The sequence below is a fragment of the Anoplopoma fimbria genome, chromosome 20 (assembly GCF_027596085.1).
Source record: "Anoplopoma fimbria isolate UVic2021 breed Golden Eagle Sablefish chromosome 20, Afim_UVic_2022, whole genome shotgun sequence".
Taxonomy (NCBI): Eukaryota; Metazoa; Chordata; class Actinopteri; order Perciformes; family Anoplopomatidae; genus Anoplopoma; species Anoplopoma fimbria.
Genome location: NC_072468.1, coordinates 9,906,602 through 9,927,166, shown reverse-complemented (window position 1 = coordinate 9,927,166; position 20,565 = coordinate 9,906,602). Strand labels below are relative to the sequence as shown.

At 39.1% G+C, this 20,565-nt stretch overlaps 2 protein-coding genes across 2 annotated transcripts; one reads left to right on the top strand and one right to left on the bottom strand.

Annotated features, from left to right (window-relative positions):
• The first annotated feature begins 2,852 nt into the window (after nt 1-2,852).
• nod1 (nucleotide-binding oligomerization domain containing 1) lies at nt 2,853-13,306 on the top strand. The gene is made up of 12 exons (XM_054622090.1): nt 2,853-3,005; nt 3,802-3,998; nt 4,089-4,263; nt 5,743-7,549; nt 7,654-7,737; nt 8,593-8,676; nt 8,793-8,876; nt 9,627-9,710; nt 9,795-9,878; nt 9,969-10,052; nt 11,200-11,283; nt 12,397-13,306. Exons 2-12 carry the CDS (start codon nt 3,822-3,824, stop codon nt 12,467-12,469), a joined length of 2,820 nt encoding a protein of 939 aa, XP_054478065.1. The 5' UTR covers nt 2,853-3,005; nt 3,802-3,821; the 3' UTR covers nt 12,470-13,306.
• A 1,339-nt stretch (nt 13,307-14,645) lies between these two features.
• Nucleotides 14,646-19,902, bottom strand: LOC129109824 (uncharacterized). Its single transcript, XM_054621965.1, has 14 exons — nt 19,803-19,902; nt 19,313-19,389; nt 18,747-18,819; nt 18,432-18,544; nt 18,298-18,323; nt 17,897-18,034; nt 17,669-17,778; nt 17,478-17,573; nt 17,306-17,389; nt 17,101-17,227; nt 16,861-16,966; nt 15,554-15,736; nt 15,368-15,442; nt 14,646-15,266 (listed from the first exon to the last, which is right to left on the bottom strand). The coding sequence occupies exons 1-14, from the start codon at nt 19,828-19,830 to the stop codon at nt 15,183-15,185; spliced, it is 1,320 nt and encodes a 439-aa protein (XP_054477940.1). The 5' UTR covers nt 19,831-19,902; the 3' UTR covers nt 14,646-15,182.
• Nucleotides 19,903-20,565: the final 663 nt, after the last annotated feature.

Below are 20,565 nucleotides of genomic sequence, written 5' to 3'. Positions count from 1 at the left end.
AACCGGAAGTATCAAGAGAGGGTGGAGTTAAGTATAACAGAGAGTTGAGTAAGAATTTTTTAAGAAACCAAAATATTATTAATAAACCTCATGAACTGAAAACACACTGAAGGGATTAAAGTTGTAAGACGAAAACAAGGACAACTCCCAGTATGGACAGCGACCTGTCAATCACGATGTAGCCCCGCCCTAAAGCATAGCCTGCTTTATGATCTATTTTACTCTAAATGGACCATAATTACTGAATGAACATCATGCTGTATTTAAGAAGACTTGAAACTAGAGACTGAGACCATAAACTCATGTTAACTGAGGTAATAACTCAAGTGAGAAGTAGTTACTCTCATGATGCCCTTTAGAAAAAAGGAAGTTTAAGGCACTTTTTCGGAACCAGAGGTTTCCGCATTACTACATTTTTTTAACATTTTTATTCTATAGCTGTGAAATAAAGCTTAAGAATATTCTTATATAAATTATGACAGAGAAATAGGGCAGAGAGTGAAAGGTGTGCCGATCAATCCCGGTCCCCCCAACTCAGATGAAGCAGTCCATCTACATGGTTGTCTGATGAATGTCAGTCAGTATATCATATAAGTCTAACATGAAATACATCTTAGTTACAATCTTACAGCACATAGCACCTTCATATTCCTCCACATGAGCCTGCCAACAGTTATACACAATACATATATGTCCACGTGGACACTGACTGCTAGAACATGTTGCCAAAGTAAAGAAAAAAACACAAACAAACTCACATCCGAAATAAATTTGAGTCCAGGCGTTTTTTTTCTGATTTAAACAGGAAAAGTGCTTTTCTGGAGACAGCTGTGTGACTTCTGAGAACTTTAAGTGTCTGAACTGTCACGCAGTAATGATTAGAGGCAGGTGAAACCCAGGTGGAAAACAAGAGGTACATGATGGTAAGATATGATAGGATGAGTAGAATAATAGTAGAAGATAGTCTACTCTCTGTTCCTCCACCTAAGTTAAGTGTCTGTCTGCTAATGCTGCACCTCTTTTAAAATGAAAGGGCTGAGTTTAGGTGACTCGTCTCGTGCGTAACAACTGTCACTTCTCTTCCTGTGGCCACAGTTATAGGAAACGTAGAAAATCCTGGAAAACAATGTGACATTGAATTTCACACCTTTAGTTGTGTCATTTTTCTGAATTCCCCTGTTCAGTCGAACAGTATGTTGTGAATATTTCCACACAATGCAAATCCCTTTCATCTCATTCAAGATTTTCCTGTTTTTAGGTTTCCACCTGATATGATGAAAAATACATTTGGATTTTTCTTTTCATTATCCAGTTTATTTTATCGCCTCTGCAATTTCGATATGATTTGAATGACAAGTACTGCAAACACCTTTTTCATCACCATAGAAACCAACCTTTGGGAGGTGTAAGATGGGTATAAGCACAGGTCGTCATCAGATGAAGGAATTGCATCAGTGAGCACACTTTAAATATTTTAAACTTTTAAAAATATTGTCCTCGTCACCATACAGAGAGAGAGAGAGAGAGAGAGAGAGAGAGAGGATTTATGGGGAACATGAGAGGGACATTCTGTCTGGTGCCTAATGTAAATCTGAAGGGAGAGGGGGGCTTTGGGAAAGAGGCCCAATGTTTAAAATCAGACACCATGGAAAACATGGCAGTCAGGATTGTACATTAGCATTTAATCTGGGCTGGTAAAAAAGGGACATCTGCTTTCAAACAAATCTGTATCCTGGACCTGAACAAGAGCAATTTTGTGACGTTTCTTGAATCTTTTACGCACAATGACCACATGTGTCTTGTTCTGGTGATACTAGACAAAAATCTGCACGAGTTAAAGAGAGAGAAATGCAGAAGGCCGCTGCGTTTGTCTGTGATAAGAACAATCTCACACCAGATGCTGGTGGCTTTGAACGCCCTCAAGAGCATCGCTCTGGTTCACGCTGACATCAGGCCTGACCACGTCATGCTGGTTAATCACCGGCTGCATTCCTACAGGGTTTAACTGATCGACTTTGGTATAACAATACAACACAATACTTAATCATAGGTCAGTGGATATGGATACGTGACAAAAGTAGAGTACATGTAGTTTTCCATCAATTACAGTGTTCTATAGTTAAGGCTCTTGTTTATACTGCCAAACAAGTAACAAAAAGATTCCAACTGAATATGTTTTTCAGTTGGCTTTTGTAGATTGAAATTCATGGCAAAGCTGAAGAGCTAATAAGATGCCCGTAATAGAAGATAAAGTAAATGTAATAGGTTTTCATAAGCACAAAACGTAATAGTCCAAACATGGCTAAATTACACTATAAGGGGGCTGGAGCGAAAAAAATATGTATACATTTCTAGACACAGCAGACAATGATGGAGAGCACCAGAAATATATCTATATCTATACTTGTATTATCTATACTGTATATACATAATACTTGCATTTTAGAATTATACTGACTGGCTCTAGGTTTTCTGTGTGTTAGTGAGTTGATATAATAATATACAACTATATTACCTTATATAGGATTATGTACCAGTAGATCATACTATCAGCTAGAAGAATACTTATCTAATTTTAGGGGCATTTTTCACAAGAAATGTCTATAAAACAAGAATTTAAATTACATCTCAGTAGCACTATGTGAACAAAAGAAACTACAAAACATGCAGCATTTGAATTGGCAGTAAAATAAAATGAAAGCACCCCTATAAACTTATTGTTCAATAAAGGTGAAAAATAATATCTGTTGTGATTTTAAGTCCCTATATTTCCGTGAGGACATGAATGCAGCATTACTAAATTGCGAAATGACGCGAATACTTTCGCTTCCTAAAACAGAGAACATCTGCGGGTAACACCGGTAGTTTACACAAAGTAACACCCATGGTCACTTGTTACACCAACAAGAGTTAGTTCCCTATAATATTCGTTTTATTTTATTTTAAAGTGCAGTGTTCGCAGCGTTTTTATGTGGATGTAGCACCATGATAGCACTCATCTTTCGGTAGGTAGCATTGTTTTTCTACTGCGGGTTTATTTTATCTCGGCTAGATACCAAAACAGACAAACATAAGTAACGTTAGTTAGCGCTAGTGACGCAACAAGCAGCGGTTGTTTCAAGATTTGTAGCTTTGTGTTCGTCTGTCGTCACTCAAAGATGTTCTTTAAACCGACTTTCTAAACTCAGAGAAAGAAAGGAATGTAAGAGCCTCAACAGTTTAGCTGATAGATGATTAAAACAGAGGATTGCCACTTGGGAGTTGTTTCGTGATTTAGTTATACTAACTGGTTCTTCTTCACTGACACAAAAGGAGCCTTCAAAAGATTAAGGAAACAGCTGTGGAACAAAAGAGGGAGATTAGTGTACGACTTTATCAATTTATGACTTTTATACCATTGATTTGTCAAAAGGACAACCCAGTAAACAACTGTTGGGCAGCTGCTGTGGTTCAAATGTTTTAACTAGTACTGATCACGAGTGTTTTATAGACTATTATTGCATCAGAGGTCATGTACTTGTCTCATAAGGATTCTTATTCAGACGTCTAAAAATATTATGTATAATGTTATCAAATAATAATAATGTTATCAAAACACAGTTACCAATTTCTGCAATTCTCATTAGGTATGTGAGTACTATTATAATATCTGTGATATAAGTGTAAACACAGTATCTTTGAAGATCATTGGGCTTACTGTAATTTGTGGATGCCTAAAATCAGATTTAAAGAGGGTTAAAGAAGATGCTTTAATGGCACACAATACAGTTTACCTGCCTTGTCATCTTTAATCCCACACAGGTGACCGTTGTGCAGTAAATATGGGTCGGATGGAAGAAGCCCAGGCGTCGTGCCTTAACATCCTCACCTACCACAGGGAGCTGCTGGTGTCCAGGTTGAGGAGTATTCAATGCATCCTGGACAACCTGTTGGCCTGCGGCTTCGTCTGTGAAGAAGATGTTGAGATCGTTCAGCGATCGGCCACCAAGACAGATCAGGCAGGACATCTTTTTAAAAAAATGCCATTTGTTACATTTTCATTCATTGAAAAAAACTAATTTAATATATTCTTATATATTGTTTTCTAGGTGCGCAAAATCTTGGAGCTAGTACAATGCAAAGGGGAGGAGGCCTGTCAGTACTTTATTTACATCATATATAAAGTATGTGACGCATACATAGACCTCCAGCCATGGTTGAAAGAGATCAACTTCACCCCAAGCATTGATGTAACGGCGATGACAGTGGTTAACACCGATCCCAGTAAGTATAACAGTCCGTAACAGTCCGTATAACAGCAAGGTAGTTCTCCAATCAGAGGGTCGGTGATTCGATACCCGGCTTCGGCAGTCGATGTGTCCTTGGGCAAGACACTTAACCCCAAGTTGCTCCCGAAGGCTTGCCATCGGTGTGGACTGGATGATGCATGAATGTTAGTTAGAGTCTGATGGTGGCACCTTGCATGGTAGCCTGTCATCAGTGTGTGAATGGGTGAATGATATGTAATATACTACTGATTGTAAGTCGCTTTGGATAAAAGCGTCTGCTAAATGACTGTAATGTAATGTAAACTAATGCTGTTCTATACCATCAAGATGCTCCTTTTTTATGCTTCATAGATATCATGTACTGTAAAGTGTCTGTGGCACTAAAATACCTAACTGTATGTCCACTGATGTCTATATGTTAGCCGAGTATGAAGGTTTGTATTGTATTGGATCATTTAGAGAGGTGTTTCTGCTATTCTGTCCACCCCATTTACACCAGTGAGTGTAGAATTGGGTAGAAATGTAAAAATATCAAATTGAAAGAAGAAATCAGACATTCTAAATGCTTAAATGGAAGAATGTATTCAAAAATATTAAGATAAAGACACTCATTATTCAAAATATTGTGTGATGAATAAGTTTGTGATAACTGATTCTTTAATGAGTTACTGCCTGGCAGTGAAGCTAATTTAAAGACTTAACACACATATGGCCCAATTACGATATGAGGTACCAATGGAAACATTACGCAACCCAGAATATAAAAGTGTTATCAAATGTATGGGCAGATCTGAGGTCTTTTTACTTATTTTATTTGATAAATTAAGCTCTTATTTTAAATAATTGGTGGTGATTTGTGAAACAGCAGCTCAGGTCCAAGCATGTTGTAAGCACTGTGCTCCACCTATAGGGGCGTATCATGCTCTTTTTGAGGTTCATACTTGTATTTTGGGTTTCTTCTTGAAAATATTTACATGTTTTAGTGTTAAAAAAAGCTTTACTTTTCTCGTACTGGCTTACTGAATATATCTTTATTCACCGTGTCTGGACCACTCAGTTTTAGTGCCCGTCTGTTTAGGCCCGCCTCCGAAAAAGCCCAATCTTTGTCAGTGTTCCCGGGACTTGCTTGTCTTGAAATTGGAACATGTTGACTTGGAACTTGCTTGTTTTGACTTGGGACATGTCAGTCTTCACTTTTTTAGCCTGTTTTAATTTGTGACCTCACAGTCTTGATTTAGGACTGAGGAAATGCCTGTCTTGATTTGGGACTTACCTGCCTTGACTTGGGACTTGCTTGTGTTGACTTAGGACTTACCTCTTTTGATTTGGGACATGACATGAGTCTTACTTGTGACTTGCATAACATTGACTGGGAGCCGCCCCTGTGTCCTTAGTAACATATTCTGAATCATCAGACTTTATAATACCACTAAAGCTTCTGTATTGCACTAATTCACTGTCTTCCTCCTCTAAGTCAGCAGGTATTGTGAGAAGTTGAGGCATGAGATGAGCCGGGACACCAGCTTCATCATGTCATACGGCCAGCGGGAGGAGACCCGTCTGGAGGACCTTTACACTGACACACAGATGGAACTGCTGAACGACTGCAATGAAAGTTTGGACTTCTTGGAGAGTCTGGACCAGCTCCTAGGAGACCATGCGGTCTTCAATCCACAAGGTGAAACCATCTATGTGATGGGGGATGCCGGTGTGGGGAAATCCATCCTCCTGCAGAAGCTCCAGAACCTCTGGTCCAAGAAAGAGCTGCAGACGGACGCCATCTTCTTCTTTAAGTTCCGCTGTAGGATGTTCAGCATCTTCAAGGACTCAGATCAGATCTCCCTCAGAGACCTTTTGTTCAAATACAACTGCTACCCAGATCACGATCCAGATGATGAGGTGTTTGACTACATCCTGCGCTTCCCAGAGAAGGTTCTCTTCACATTTGACGGATATGATGAGATTCAGATGAATGACCTGACTAATGTCACTGAAGTGGTGTCACCAGAAGTCAAGGCGCACCCTCTCCAGCTGCTCATCAGCTTGCTCTGTGGGAAACTACTCAAGGGCTCCCAGAAGGTGCTGACGGCCCGAACGGGTACCGAGATCCAGAGCAGGGTGATCAGAAAGAAAGTGTCTCTGCGGGGGTTCTCTCCAGCTCATCTGAAGACCTACATCGATCTCCACTTCAAGGAACAGGAGCACCGAGATCTGGTGTCAGTTCAGCTGGATGCCAGCCCCCACCTCTGTGGCCTCTGCTCCACCCCGCTGTTCTGCTGGATTGTACTGAAGAGCTTTAGCCACCTGCACACCATGCACGATAGCTTTCATCTGCCTGAAACCTGCATCACACTCACGGACATCTTCCTCCTGCTGTCTGAGGTCTTCCTCAGCCGCCTTGGCTCGCCTGCGCCGTCTCTGCTGAAGAAAAGAACTCGGTGTGTCTCAGAGACCTTCAAAGCGGGGCTCAGGCCTCTTTCAGCATTTGCCAAACTGGCCCTTCAGGGTATGGAGAGAGGTAGCTTCATTTACAGCCAGGAGGAGATCACTGAGTGCGGCCTGTCAGAGGAGGACCTGACCCTGGGCTTTCTTAGACCTGTCACTGAGTATGATGCCAGTGGGAGCCCCGCTACATTTGAAGTCCTCCATATCATCCTCCAGTCTTTCCTGGCGGCGTTTGCTCTTGTGTTAGATGAGCAGGCTGCTGCCGGCTCCATCCTCAAGTTCTTCACAGAGTGCAGCAGGAAAAAAGAATCGTGTCTGCCTTTCAACTTCTGCATCTGTGGCTCCTCGCAGTCCAACGAAAAGACGCCATTTGAAACAAATGAACACCTCCAGTTCACTAATCTGTTCTTGTGTGGACTGCTGTCCAAGGCTAACGTCGGCCTGATGGAGCACCTGGTGTCCCCTGTGTTATTAAAGAAAAAACGGGCCTTGCTGAAATCCTACCTCTCCACCAGTGTAAAGTCCCACCTCTTGGGATTACCCCACTTCAACGGCGAAGAGGGCAAGAAAGTTCACGTTTTGCCCAACTTCCTGTGGATGCTGCGGTGCATCTTTGAGACAGGCAGCAAAGACATCGCACAGATGACAGCGAAAGGCATCACAGCTGGCTTCATCAAGCTGGGTTACTGCAATGTGTTCTCAGGCGACTGCACCGCCCTGAACTTTGTACTGCAGCACCGTCGGAAGCACCTGGGCCTTGACATGGACAACAACAACATCAGTGACTATGGGGTGAAGCAGCTGAGGCCCTCCTTCTCTAAGATGACAATAGTAAGGTAAAATAAATATAAACGCCTTTTAACTACCGTCAGATCATCCATTGCTGGATATTCAGACTAAACTCATCTAACCAAACACTAATCCCTCTGCGTGTCTTCAGATTCTGTGTCAATCACCTGTCTGACAGCAGCATCGAGGTTCTTGCAGAGGAGCTGTGTAAGCACAAAGTTGTGGAGGTCTTGGGGTGAGTAAACGAGGCAATTGTTCCAAGATATATGTGTACCAGTGGTGAAAGAAGTAGTCAGATATTTTACTCAAGTGAAAGTGCCAATACAACAATCTAAAAATACACGTTCACCTCACCTTAAAAGTTCTGCATTCAAAATCCTAAGTGAGTGAAATTACTGAAGTTTTATCAGCAAAGTGTAGTTAAAGTATCAGAAGTAAAAGTACTTTTTTTTACAGACAAATGTTCCCGTGACTGAATGCTGATCATTGTATACGGCATAATTAGAATGTCAATACTGGTGCATCATTGCATAAGCAGAGTTTTACTGTTGTAGGTTGGGTGTTCGATTAGATACAGTTAAGTAATTCTGGGATTCCCAACCGAGGGATCGGGTCCCTCCTAAAGGTCACAAGATAAATCTGAGGAGTGGTGAGATGATTAATGGGGGAGCAAAGAAGCTCTTGCTCATTAGTTGGTTTTTTTCTAATCTTTGGCAAATGACTCCTTGAAAATGCTAAATCTTTAGTCATTCTATCCGTGTTCTGAAGTTTATGCACATCTATTTATGTGCATCTATTTTTTTTTTTATGGAAGTTAACTTCTGTAGAGGTTTACAAATATTAGCAGATTTGTGTGCCCTGAGCCTGAAGCAGCAGCAGGGAATTGACAATTTTTGATTGGAAGAAAAAAGGACCAGTGTATAAAAGGATATTGTTCTATATTTCTACATTCAGTTTTTTCTTCAAAGCTACGTTTTGGTTCTTGGGTACACAAACAAGTATAGCCATAATGCTAGTGCCCCATAAAGTAATATTCTGCATTGTTATTCTGAAAGTGAAACTGAATATTAACTGGTATTTTTGTCCTCAGACTTTACAACAATCACATCACAGATGTTGGAGCCAAGCTAGTTGCTCAGATAATTGAGGAATGCCCAAAGCTGCGAATTGTCAAGTATGTTTCTAACCTGTACCAATATAAAGTATCAGTACTATTATGAATATAATATCTGGAATATGAATATGTATCTTGTGATTCTTAAATTGCTTTTGACATTACTTTTTCCTTAGGATTGGTAAAAACAAGATCACTAGTGTTGGTGGGAGGCATTTGGCCAACGCGATTCAGAGGAGCACCTCTATATTTGATGTGGGGTAAGACTTCACTGCTGTAAAACATCTTTGGTGGTTTAGATCACATAATGCAGGATATTCTCATCCCGCTGTGCTCATTAAAGAAAATGTTTCTGTATATATAAATGACAATGAACATGTGCCTCATGGTATCTAAAAAGATTGAACCCAAATTTGGCAAATCTTTACAAAAGTATTAACAAGTTGCGCCATTCTCAACGACAGGCTGACAGCCCTATCTAAAATTCATTGGTGATCTTGATGGAGATCTCTGCGCTTATAAAAAATGTGAAATTAAAGGTGCAGTGTGTAGGATTTGGCGGCATCTAGCTGCGCGATTGTAGATTGCAACCAACTAAAACTTCTCCCGTGTGCCAAGCATGTAGGAGAACTACCTTGGCCAAAGCAAAAACATGAAAGCGCGAATGTCTCTCTCTAGAGCCAGTGTTTGGTTTGTCCGTTCAGGGCTACTGTAGAAACATGGTGGCCGGCTTAGTAAAGAGGACCTGCTCCTTTATAGATATAAACAGCTCATATCAAGGTTAAGAAAACACAACTATTCTTATTAATAGTTGATTATACACCAAAGAAAACATACTTTTTAATAATATTTTCCATTTCTGCCAATAGATCCCCCTAAATGCTACACACTGATCCTTAAAAACGTGAAAACATGTCTCATACATTTTCTCTTGGAGGATACTGCAGGTCCTTTGTTTTTGTTTCTATCTGATGCAGCTCCGATGACTGATTTGATATTTTTGCTTGCAGTATGTGGGGGAACAGCATCGGCGATGAGGGAGCAGAAGCATTTGCTGAATGTCTGAGGCATCACCCGAGTCTCACCAACCTCAGGTGAGAAGGCAGACCCCCACAAAGACAATAAAAAACCTACTGATATAAACTCATTGATTAAATTGAGTTATTTCTGTGTTCTAGTCTCTCAGCCAACGGCATCACATCTAAAGGTGGGAAGTACCTGGCAGAAGCGCTGAAAGAGAACAGCGTTCTCAGGATATTCTGGTAAGCAGGTCGCCCAGTTTGAGCTAAGTGATTTTAGCAGTTTTTACAGAAGTACTGTCTGTATTGAATTACCTGTCTGTGCTGTTGTAGGTTAGTGCAGAATGAGTTGACTGATGATGCCACTCCATACTTGGCTGACTTGGTCCAAGCCAACACAGGTTTAAGCCACCTCTGGTAAAGAAAACACACACACATGAACATGCTCTGTATTTATTCACATGATGCGAAGACCTGGGGTCTCATTTATAAAACAGTGCTGAGGATTTACACAAAATGTTTGCTTTCATACAAATTAGGAAATGTGCCTACGCCAAAAAATATTCTGATTTAAAATACCTTGCGTATGCCTGCCAGTGCACAATTACATTTAATAAATCACAAATCAACTTGTTAATGTGCACACCTTGATCAGGCTCACATCCCGCCCTCTACACGCACACATTCAACCATAAATGTTAATGCATGGAAAATCATTTTTCTGACACAGAATTCAAGTGCTTGTGGGTGAGAGGATCCCTGAACACTTATTCCCTCCTAATTCTTCCTTTTACATAGTCCTAACAGTGGAAGAGTATCCATCATGCAGCATTACACATAACCAGTGTCACCACAGTATTTATATGTTTACGGCATGATGTGTGATTGCGTAAAGAAGTATAGTTTTTACTCACAAAAACTATAAGAGAACTAAAATGGTAATTGAAAACTACTGATGCTGTTCTGCAATTCTTTAACACTATTTGATGTTACCTTACAAATGATTATTTTCATACAAATGATGAAATAATAGCTGTTCAACAGCTGATGAAAAAGTGTTTGTAGTCCAGCCCTCTTCTCTACACTGAGGAGAGCAGACAGCGCTGATGAAATATTGGGTTTGAGTCAGTTTATATCTTTTATAATTGAATGGTGCTTATGGAATCGTTATGGCTCCCTCGTACAAGCAAAATAACACTGCTGGTTTGACTGTTGAATGATAAAGAGGATCTATAAGTGCTAAGTAACGTGTGATATGAAGTGAAATTTAATTTGTGAGAGGTATTATTATACATATAATGTTGCCTCTCACATTTCATTTCTAGTTTGGCTTCAATTCACCACCTCACCATCTGAGGTTTGTGTGCAGGTCCGCACATTCTCCCGTCAAGATTTGTTATTATAGATCACATCCTTTGTGATCTATAAAAACGTGGGAAGTGGTGTACGCCTCTCTAAGGCCCTGTTTTTTAGCATACACAAGGGTTATACATGAGACCCCTGTTGAATACCCTGGTCCGACATAGATTTTCAGAAAGTCCCTGCTTTGTATATTTGTCTGCAGGTTAATCAGCAACCAGTTCACTGTGGATGGGATCAAAAACCTCGCTGAGGCCCTCACTCACAACACAGCACTCAAAGAGATATGGTGAGGATCAAGTATCATTTCACAGTGACTTTCAGGCATTTATTTTTTCTCTAATGGCCTCCAAATGCAATGGACCAACAGTTTTCACACTGTCTGTGTAACATTTAATCTGATCCAATTATCAAAATGATCCAAGATTTCAGAAAAAAGGCTCTGACAGGTAGAGAGGAGACATGAATTCAGTTAACTGAGAGCAATAGAGTGCTGTAGGGATGAAGTATTTTTCAGCACGACCCTGCTTCCTGCGACAAAAGATAAGAAAATAAGCTCTGTGGCAAACATTTCCTTTAAACAGGACCTTTACAATGACGTCTCATTGTCAGTTACAAACCAATAGGATTATCATTTAATGTAGTATTGCTGGTAGGAGGGGCAAAGGGGGCTGGATCTTTACTGTTCTGGCTCGCTCTCACAGCTGTCATAGCGTTGTTTTTGGCCGCAGCAGGCAGCTCTTTTCAGAGAAAAAGCTCTAAAAACACATCCTGCCCAGCAGCAAACAGCAGACAGACACAGTGAGAGACTAGCTGGTGGACACAGTGGAGCATTTAACAGCAAGAGGGACTGATATCTCCATCAGTAGTTGGTAGTGACCCAAAACAGAGCTAAAAGTGAGAGAATATTGGACTTACATTCATCACATGGACACAAACACACTAGATGAATGAAAAATCTGTTATTTCAGGTTAAATATTGAAAATAACATCTTAAATGATGTTATTGATGCAGTTATTACCAAGGAAACAGCAGCATCTACTGGTAAAAGTGGTGTATTGAAGTAGCCTTCTGTTACTGAGAATGACCAAAACTTGTCTGAGTTTGTCCAGTCAGCCCTTCATGTTTAACTGTAGACTGAATTTAAATGAATGTCTCCTGAAAGACAATCTGGGTTGGAATTGTTAAACATAGTTTTATTTAATGTGCTATTGTAATTATGGTGGTGCATCGAGAAGCTCACATGCCCTATGTTTTACTGTTCCTGTTAATTGAACGTGAACTACTCTCTGTAGTAGTTTGTAGAATTCATTTGGGTGACAAACCCTTCAACAGTGTCAACAGAGCAATTTCTATGCGTTTCCCTTTTGAAAGCATGAATGTCTGATCGTATTGTTACAGTGTGAAAGGAAACCAGCTCTCTGAAGAGGAAGAGAAACAGTTTGTGAAGGAGAAAAGGCTGCAGTTCCACTGAATGGGCACTCCTGTGAGACGAGTATCTGCTGAATAATGTCCGTATATAAAGTGTGTTCACTGTATGCATGCACAGTGTCAGCAATCTGAAACAGTATGGTGTTTGATTTCACCTGGGTGAAAATGTTTGGTATGGGCACAAAGTCTGATGAAATATACTGTATACATATCACATCGTTTATTGTTGATGAAACCATTTTTGCACTGAGCAAACAGCCTGTTTTTAATGTTTTATGTAGAATATGTTTGCAGAGAAATGTCATGACGGGGGAAAAAAAACATCCTTCCCCGTGACTTCAGATACATGTTTTTATTTGTATGCATATATGAACAATAACTTCATTATATTTATTATTTGACTTTAATGTTTACTGTCTGTACAGAGATATTCACACCTCTGCCTTTGGTAACTGGATCCCAATATGAATGTATTCAGTTGTATGAATTTCTCCTGATGGACTCTTGACAGTGCTGGTGGTGAAAAGGCTTAGTTCAATAAAGAAGACCGCTCTCTTTATTCTCTGGATCCGTTTCCCTCAATAGGCCTTTTTATTTGCCTCAATACAATATATGAGGCAATTCCCTCCTGGTTATTGTGATCAGACACAGTAATTACTACCTGCACTAAACCTCAAAGGGGCTTTAATACTTACAGATATACTTACCTGAGTGCTTGTTCAAAACATGTCTGTTTAGAACTTGTCGAATGCTTGGCCTGTGGTGTTGCTGCTCGCTTTTTTTTTTCTCGAGAACCGCTAATAAAAACAACTTTACTCAACACTGGGTTCCTTGGGTCCTAAGAAATACCCCTGCCATGACATGGTTACATCACACACCCAAGTTGCAGCTACTCAAGGTAAGAAACATTGCTGAAATAAACCCTGGTTCACTGGAAAAAAACACCAGGGCCAAATTTAACTGTTAGGCAAGGTTAGCAACCTGGGCCTAGGGCACCAAACTGCTATGGATTTATTATGATAGTACGATATGAAAAAATATTGAATCATGTTACTATCCTAACACATTGCAATCAAACATGGCAGATTATTACTGATTTATCTAACCAGCATCATATTAGAATCGAAGGCTCTACCTTGAACATGTGTTAAGTTAATTTAAATACATTGGGCTGATTGGGCTCTGTCTCTTCACTTGAAATAAAAATTTAACGCAGAACTCTTACTTGCAGTATTGTGGCATTAATGGTTTTCTATTAATAGTAAGCTATAAACAGAATTCCGAGCATATCTATCATTCATTCATATCATTAGAATTCTTTGAAAAAATGACTATGAATGGTCACCAAAAGCCAAAATGCTGAACTCAAGGCTTCAAAACCAATGTCCACAAACCAATGAGTGACGTCACTTGACAACACCACTTTTATACAGTCTCGGGGCTGACAGAACTTTTTGGTAACGGTTGAATGGATGGCAGCCGATATATGTAGAACATTTCTCATTAGAGTATTCACACACAATTTATCATAACAGGAAAGTGAGGATGAAACAGGCTTTTCAAAATAAAAGCTGCAAACAATCACTAAATTGTAACAGGAAACTAGTGATGACCTCGTTTTTCAAAATAAAAGTCCCATACAGTAACTATATCCAAACAGGAAGCTCAGGGTGAGGCATGTCTTTCAAAATAAACATTCCCTGACAGTCACTGTATGCGTTGCAAAAGTAAAAGTTCTTATAGTTCAACACTGGGCTGACACCCAAACTGATTTTATCCTAATTCCAAAGGAGACAATTAAAGGAAACATCAATTCCTTCTTTGTATACTTAAGATCATTTAAGTACTTGCTCTAAAACTCCAATTTGACTTCTTTCATTGCTTAATCTATATTTTTTGCATCATCACTTTCTAACTTTTCCAACTATTCATACTGCTTCAGCTGCTTTATTTTGCCTTTAGAACTCAAATCTATTGGATCATACTCTTTTCAAAACATCAAAATCTTCCACATCTTTCATACGTTTTATAAAATTTTTAGCCCCATTTATACTTTTTGAAAGTATTGAGAATTCATATGAACCCAGCCATATCCCACTTTTCCAACTCATTCATACTGCTTCAGCAGCCTCTTCATACAAATTTAAAAAAGCAATTCAGTTTAGCATCAGCCTTTCAACCGTCAGCATTCACATCCAATGTCTTCAGGAATTGCCTTCTCTAGTTTAATGTTTTATTTATTTTTTATCCACTTTGTGTCCACAGTGTTTTTACACAGTAAGATTTCAGACACTATGCACTGTGAATAATAAGAAATATTGTGCTCTCTTACAACAAACAAAATGTCTGGATATACATGTTTATCTATTCAATAGTTACAAGGAAAACTTATTTTTTGATACTTCATGAAACTCATCAACTGCAATGTGAAAATGTGTTTTACTACACAGTAAATATCAGTAGTCATTAGCTCATATGAATATAGCCTCACAGTAACAAATGCCAGGAGGATATGTCAAGAGCACAACAAATATTGACACAGAGATTGTAAAATACTTCAATAATACTTAAACATTTCAGCTCTCTACCTTCAATGTTCAGTATTAGTTTTAAGTAAGTTAGTGAAACAAATGCAAAAAATGCAACTCCTAACCCCATAGGGTTAATAAAGTACTCTGCCTTTCTAACTTTCTGTTTGACACTCTAAGGCCAAATGTTACCATGTCATATTCAGACACCAGAGAGTAATTATTTTATTATATGTAGTGATTAAAGATGGATTCATATTTTTCTTGCTTGCCCGATGTTACATTCGGCTCACCGTTCTGCTTGATGAAGGCCTGAGAAAACAAAACACATAAACCAATATATTTGAAACCATCATGTCACTTACTGTATATTTCTAAGAGGATCGTTAGCTGCAAGTCTCTAACAGTCTTACCTCCATTTCCTCCAAAGAGGCAGAACCATCCTCCACTCTCTGTCCAATGCCATGACTGAAACTTGAGTAACGCTCCTGTTTGAATCACACAGACCAAACATATGTAGTGCAGAATGTTTCCTAATAGTGCCTGACCTGAAAATATAAGTCTGTTTAACTGGGATTTTCCTTTAGCTGCATACATACCTTCACCATACCAGTGATGAGCCCGTCCTCAATAATGCGAACAGCATTTCTGAGTCCTCTGGCAAAGGTGTCCATGGCTCCGATGTGAGCGATGAACAAGTCCTCCAGGTCTGTGGACTCTCTGCGCACCTTAGCATCAAAGTTCAAGCCTCCTGGCTGAAGACCACCTTGTTCAACGATGACCTGGAGAAGACGAGACACTAAATAATAATTAGCCTCCTGTATCACTGTTCTTTACTATGGACTGTGCAATAAACATATATATATGAACATTAAAGCCGCACCTATCAATATTTTCTATATTATCTAGCCTCTTTATCTATTTTAATTTTTTGGACTTGTTCACTGCCACAGAGGGCAGCAGTTTTAGCAAAATGTTATCTTATTTAGGGATCTGTTCCTAGGCAACAACAGATATATGCTGGGCTTGAGCACTATTACAGTGTGTAGGCTATTTTCATAGTATTTCAGCACTGCTGAAAACTAACCTCTTCAAGAAGTACTACCCTGAGCCTTCCACTTAGCACTTATTGTATTCGTATTAGTTTATTGCACTTATCCTATTCGTATTAGTTTGTAGCACTTATTGTATTCGTATTAGTTTGTTGCACTTATTGTATTCGTATTAGTTTGTTTCTGCACTGTACTTTTGCTCTGGTTTATGCTCTTAGATGCTTGTTTAAGAAAGGAGATGCACTTATGACTTCTGGTGACTAGTAGTTCTCTTGAATACCTATGTTGAATACACTTATTGTAAGTCGCTTTGGATAAAAGCGTCTGCTAAATGACTGTAATGTAATGTAGTATTGTAATTTATACACATTAGAGTATACAGTTATTTAAAATCATTTTAAGCAGTCAATAAAATTCAGTAAATAGCGAAGCTGTGGGTTTTATAACTTTATATTTATATAATAATATACCAATGTCCATTAGGTGGTAATCTGCATGAGTATTAAAGAAAAAGGAAAAAAAAAAAGTTAGAATATTCATCCGCTTATAGTAATACGTTCAACCCAGACAAACGGAAGAACGTTTCCCCACTGTATTTTAAAAATCATTATGGTCTTTTAAAACAAACATGACACAAACACTTCAACACTGGACGAGATACAGCAATCCCTCTTTTTGGCGTTTTATTTTATATCCACTGCTTTAACCAAATTATAACATTTTATCAACCTTTGCTAAGTACCTTAGCAATGTTAGCTAAAGCAAATTTGTATGCTTTCCCTTACAGTGTTTAAACACCCTCACAAACATTGTTGGCAATAAACTCCTGATACAAATTAAAGAAAAAAGTTCACCTTCATGACCAGGGTGGTGTTCCTGATGTCCATGGGGAACTGGTCTGTGTCCCAGCCGAGGTCAGGAGAGCCAGTGTTTGAGTCAACTGAACCCAACATGCCAAACCTGTCCACCAGCGGGCGAGGATGATACAGAATGTAAAACGGTCTTAGTGGTAAAGATGCTGTTGATGTGCAAAAATTGTAATGCTGCAACATTTAGCAAAAGGGTTCCCTTATGTATAATGTAAAATGTCTCACGCAGACGCCATGACAACGTCGTGTTCATATGAGTGTCCTGCCAGAGTGGTGTGGTTGGGCTCGATGTTCAACTTAAAGTGAGCCTCCAGACCATAATGCTTAAGGAATCCAATGACACTCATAGCATCTAAAGAAGAGTCATATATAAAATGCATCGTTAGGACTGTTAGATTACATATAGCGTATTTGTTTAGACAAACCTTACCATAGTCATACTGGTGTTTGCAGGGCTCCTTAGGTTTAGGTTCGATAAGAAACTGACACTTCAACCCAATCTTCTCTTTGTACTCTGGTGAAAAATAAACAGACATGAAATGAACGTAGGATGCATCCTGACTCTGATTCTGAATGAATCCCGTATTTATGTGCAAACTCACCGACGGCCATTTTGAAGAAGTTGGCCATGTGCTTCAGTTCAGCAGCAACGTCCGTGTTGTGAACGGAGAGAAAGCCTTCCCTTCCTCCCCAAAACACTGAGGATACAAATATATACAATAATATGGCAACATTGCTGCACTGAAGGAATGTCAATATTTTAGACCCATTGGCAACATCAAGTCACTCGAACCGAAATTTTCTGCACCCAGCTTCTTGGCAGTATCGAGTCCCTTCTTAACCTGAGCGCCAGCGTAGGCCAGAACGTGACAGTCAGGGTTGGTGGCTGCACCATTCATGTACCTGTCACATGGATAAAATGTGTATAAATCATGCTGTTTTTTAAATTAACTGAGAAAGAACCTCTCTCCCTGCTAAACCTCAGGTATTTTTTGGGGGGGGTTCTGAATAAAACACTGACCTTGGGTGGGCAAAGAGGTTGCAAGTGACCCACAGCACCTTGATTCCAGTCTGTCTCTGCAGCTGCAGAGCCAGGTCTGTTATTTCATCCAGATTCCTGTTGGACTCCTCCAGGGTGGAGCCCTCAGGAGCCATATCCCTGTAGAAAACAGAGGAAGGATATTAGATTTCACTACTTTTAAATACTAATAAATTCATTAACTGCTTCGATATGCACAGGAGAAGTCGACAAAGGAGGGTTTAAATGCTCCACTGCAGCAAATCCTGGTGGCACTAGATATGTAATCTAATAATCCATTTAAACCATTTTTCACATGTAAAGTCAAGGTAGTTTGATTATGGAAGCCAGGATAAAAAATAGAAATGAACAAACCTATCAAAAACAATGAAATGGTCAACTACCTGTCATGAAATGTGTAGTATTTCACCTGTAAAAAAAGAAGAAGCAGAGGTCACAGGGGAAACACAAAGCATAAAATATAATCAGCTGTGTGTAACTGCGGCTTTAATGTAAAATTGAGGTGATATTCTCTCACACCAAGCTTGGAGAAAAACTCAAAAGCGGCCCGGAGTCGCTTCTTGGCTGATTCCATAGGAGTTCCTTCATTCCAGGGCCGGTGGAGGGTCGGAGACCCAAAAGGATCAGCTCCTAATAACAGAAGATAACAATTTAAAGAAAGAAGATAATATCTGTTGGCCTCAATTTTAAAATCAATTTTTGTATACATATCTTAAAAGATGTATAAACTATAATAGCACCGAAGACAATAGAATAAGCGTTAATGTGTGTTTAAAAGAGCCTATTCACACTGATGACAATATGATGAGTGTTGGGCCTGATGTTTTAGTACCAGTGCCACAGAAGGAGTGCCAGTAACAGACTGAAAACCTCAGCCAGTCCTCCATCTTTCTCCCCATCAGCACCTGCACAGACGAACACTGATCTCAGACCAGAACCCTCAGACAACACTAACTCCGTTTTAAATCATGGCGCACACACAAACACTACTCAATGCAAAGAAATATCCTATAAATGTATCAATAAAAGTTTTGATCCTAAGTGGATATGTATCAGGTCAGAATGTTTGAAAAAAGTAGAAACCACATGTGGTTCATTCTAATAAAAAAAAGCATGATAAAACATCCACAAACGATGAACAATTAAATAAAGTCAATCAAAAAACAGAAATGCAGAAACCACACATCATCACATATATCAAACTACGTCACCTCAGTCAAAACAAAATTACATGAAGTTAGAAGGAAAAAAGGAAAGAAAAAATCTTCAACACATGTAGAGAAATTGGGTCTAAACACCCTTCTGTATCATGCAGTATGTATTATAATGAACATCATATTGTGTGTGTGTGTGTGTGTGTGTGTGTGTGTGTGTGTGTGTGTGTACGTGTACATCTACCTCCTCTGCATTGTATTGTTTGAAGCACATGACATCTCCAGGCCCATCATTGGGTGAGAATGGGATCTTGGGAATGCCTGTGTGCACCATAAACGTTGAGCAATATCAGTATATAATATAACGGTGTATTGATCTCCTTTAGTCGTGTGACATAAGGAACACGTGCTATTAAAGTGACATGGATATGAGAGCCTGTGTATCAAAATAAAAAAATATTCACACATTCACAATTGTATGACAACTATTTGAAATATAATAATAAACTTATTCGACATTCCTCGACTGCATGCAGCCTACTGCTCTGTCTGCTACACAGACACCCCAACCTGGTTGTTTGTTTGGTCAAACTCTACACATGATGTGGACACTTTTGCACAACAAAGCCCTCATTGTTCGCGAGTGGCCCGCAACACTCCGGACACTTTTTGTCAACAACCAGACACACACACACACACACGTTGTAAACGGCTTTGGAAGTAATCTGATTTACCCACGAAGAAGTCCTCCTGCGCTGCCATTTATGGATCTCAACTTCTACGGTTCCTGCAGGGAGACTGCAAGTTGTCCACGTCCTTCCTCCGAAAACAACGAGTGCAGTTCCCAGTTTAACCACATGGTGTCACTAAATCCCTTTTTAAACCAGACCCTGGTATATGGCCATATGCAAATTACATGAAGCCTATATGAGTTAACCAAATATGTACATATACACATACACATATATATTGATACATTGTGTCCTATGTATATCCATTGTTTCCTAACCACCAAATAATTATAATTATTAATATCAATATTAATATTATTTATTATTAAAATGATCGTTGTTGTTTTTATTATTATTAGCATTGTTGTTAATGTTGTTCGGGGGTTAAGTAAGAAAAATATCCTAAAATATGGAATTTTAGCGTATTACTTTTACTGTGTTCCGTAATAGAATAGATATTTTTGACAATGATTTAATTATATTTCAATTATTTTGGAAAAATAAAATTTCCATTTGACTCTTTAGTATCTCTATGGACTACTTAATGTTGCGAATTCATACTGTACGTATCTATACAGTGTAATCTGTAGGTTTAATTAGCCATATTTTCATCATACTTATTTTACAAGTGAAATCATTCAATTTACAATAATTCTGAAAACCAGATATTGAGTCAAAATCAATGTGTATGCAGTCTTATTTTAAATTGCATTGTGGAATTTTCAGGAAACGTGTGCTTTCAAAATACAAAATTTTGACAGAAGTT

What these genes read in the sequence shown, in the direction of transcription:
- LOC129109824 (XM_054621965.1), bottom strand. Translation starts at nt 19,830, where the DNA reads ATGGCAGCGCAGGAGGACTTCTTCGTGG. An exon ending in AACAATACAATGCAGAGGAG is followed by an intron (nt 18,820 to 19,312) that starts GTAGATGTACAC and finishes TCGTCTGTGCAG; the next exon opens with GTGCTGATGGGGAGAAAGAT. An exon ending in CCTCTTTGGAGGAAATGGAG is followed by an intron (nt 15,267 to 15,367) that starts GTAAGACTGTTA and finishes TTGTTTTCTCAG; the next exon opens with GCCTTCATCAAGCAGAACGG.
- nod1 (XM_054622090.1), top strand. Translation starts at nt 3,822, where the DNA reads ATGGGTCGGATGGAAGAAGCCCAGGCGTCGTGCCTTAACATCCTCACC. An exon ending in AAAGTTGTGGAGGTCTTGGG is followed by an intron (nt 7,738 to 8,592) that starts GTGAGTAAACGA and finishes TTTTGTCCTCAG; the next exon opens with ACTTTACAACAATCACATCA. An exon ending in ACAGCACTCAAAGAGATATG is followed by an intron (nt 11,284 to 12,396) that starts GTGAGGATCAAG and finishes GTATTGTTACAG; the next exon opens with TGTGAAAGGAAACCAGCTCT.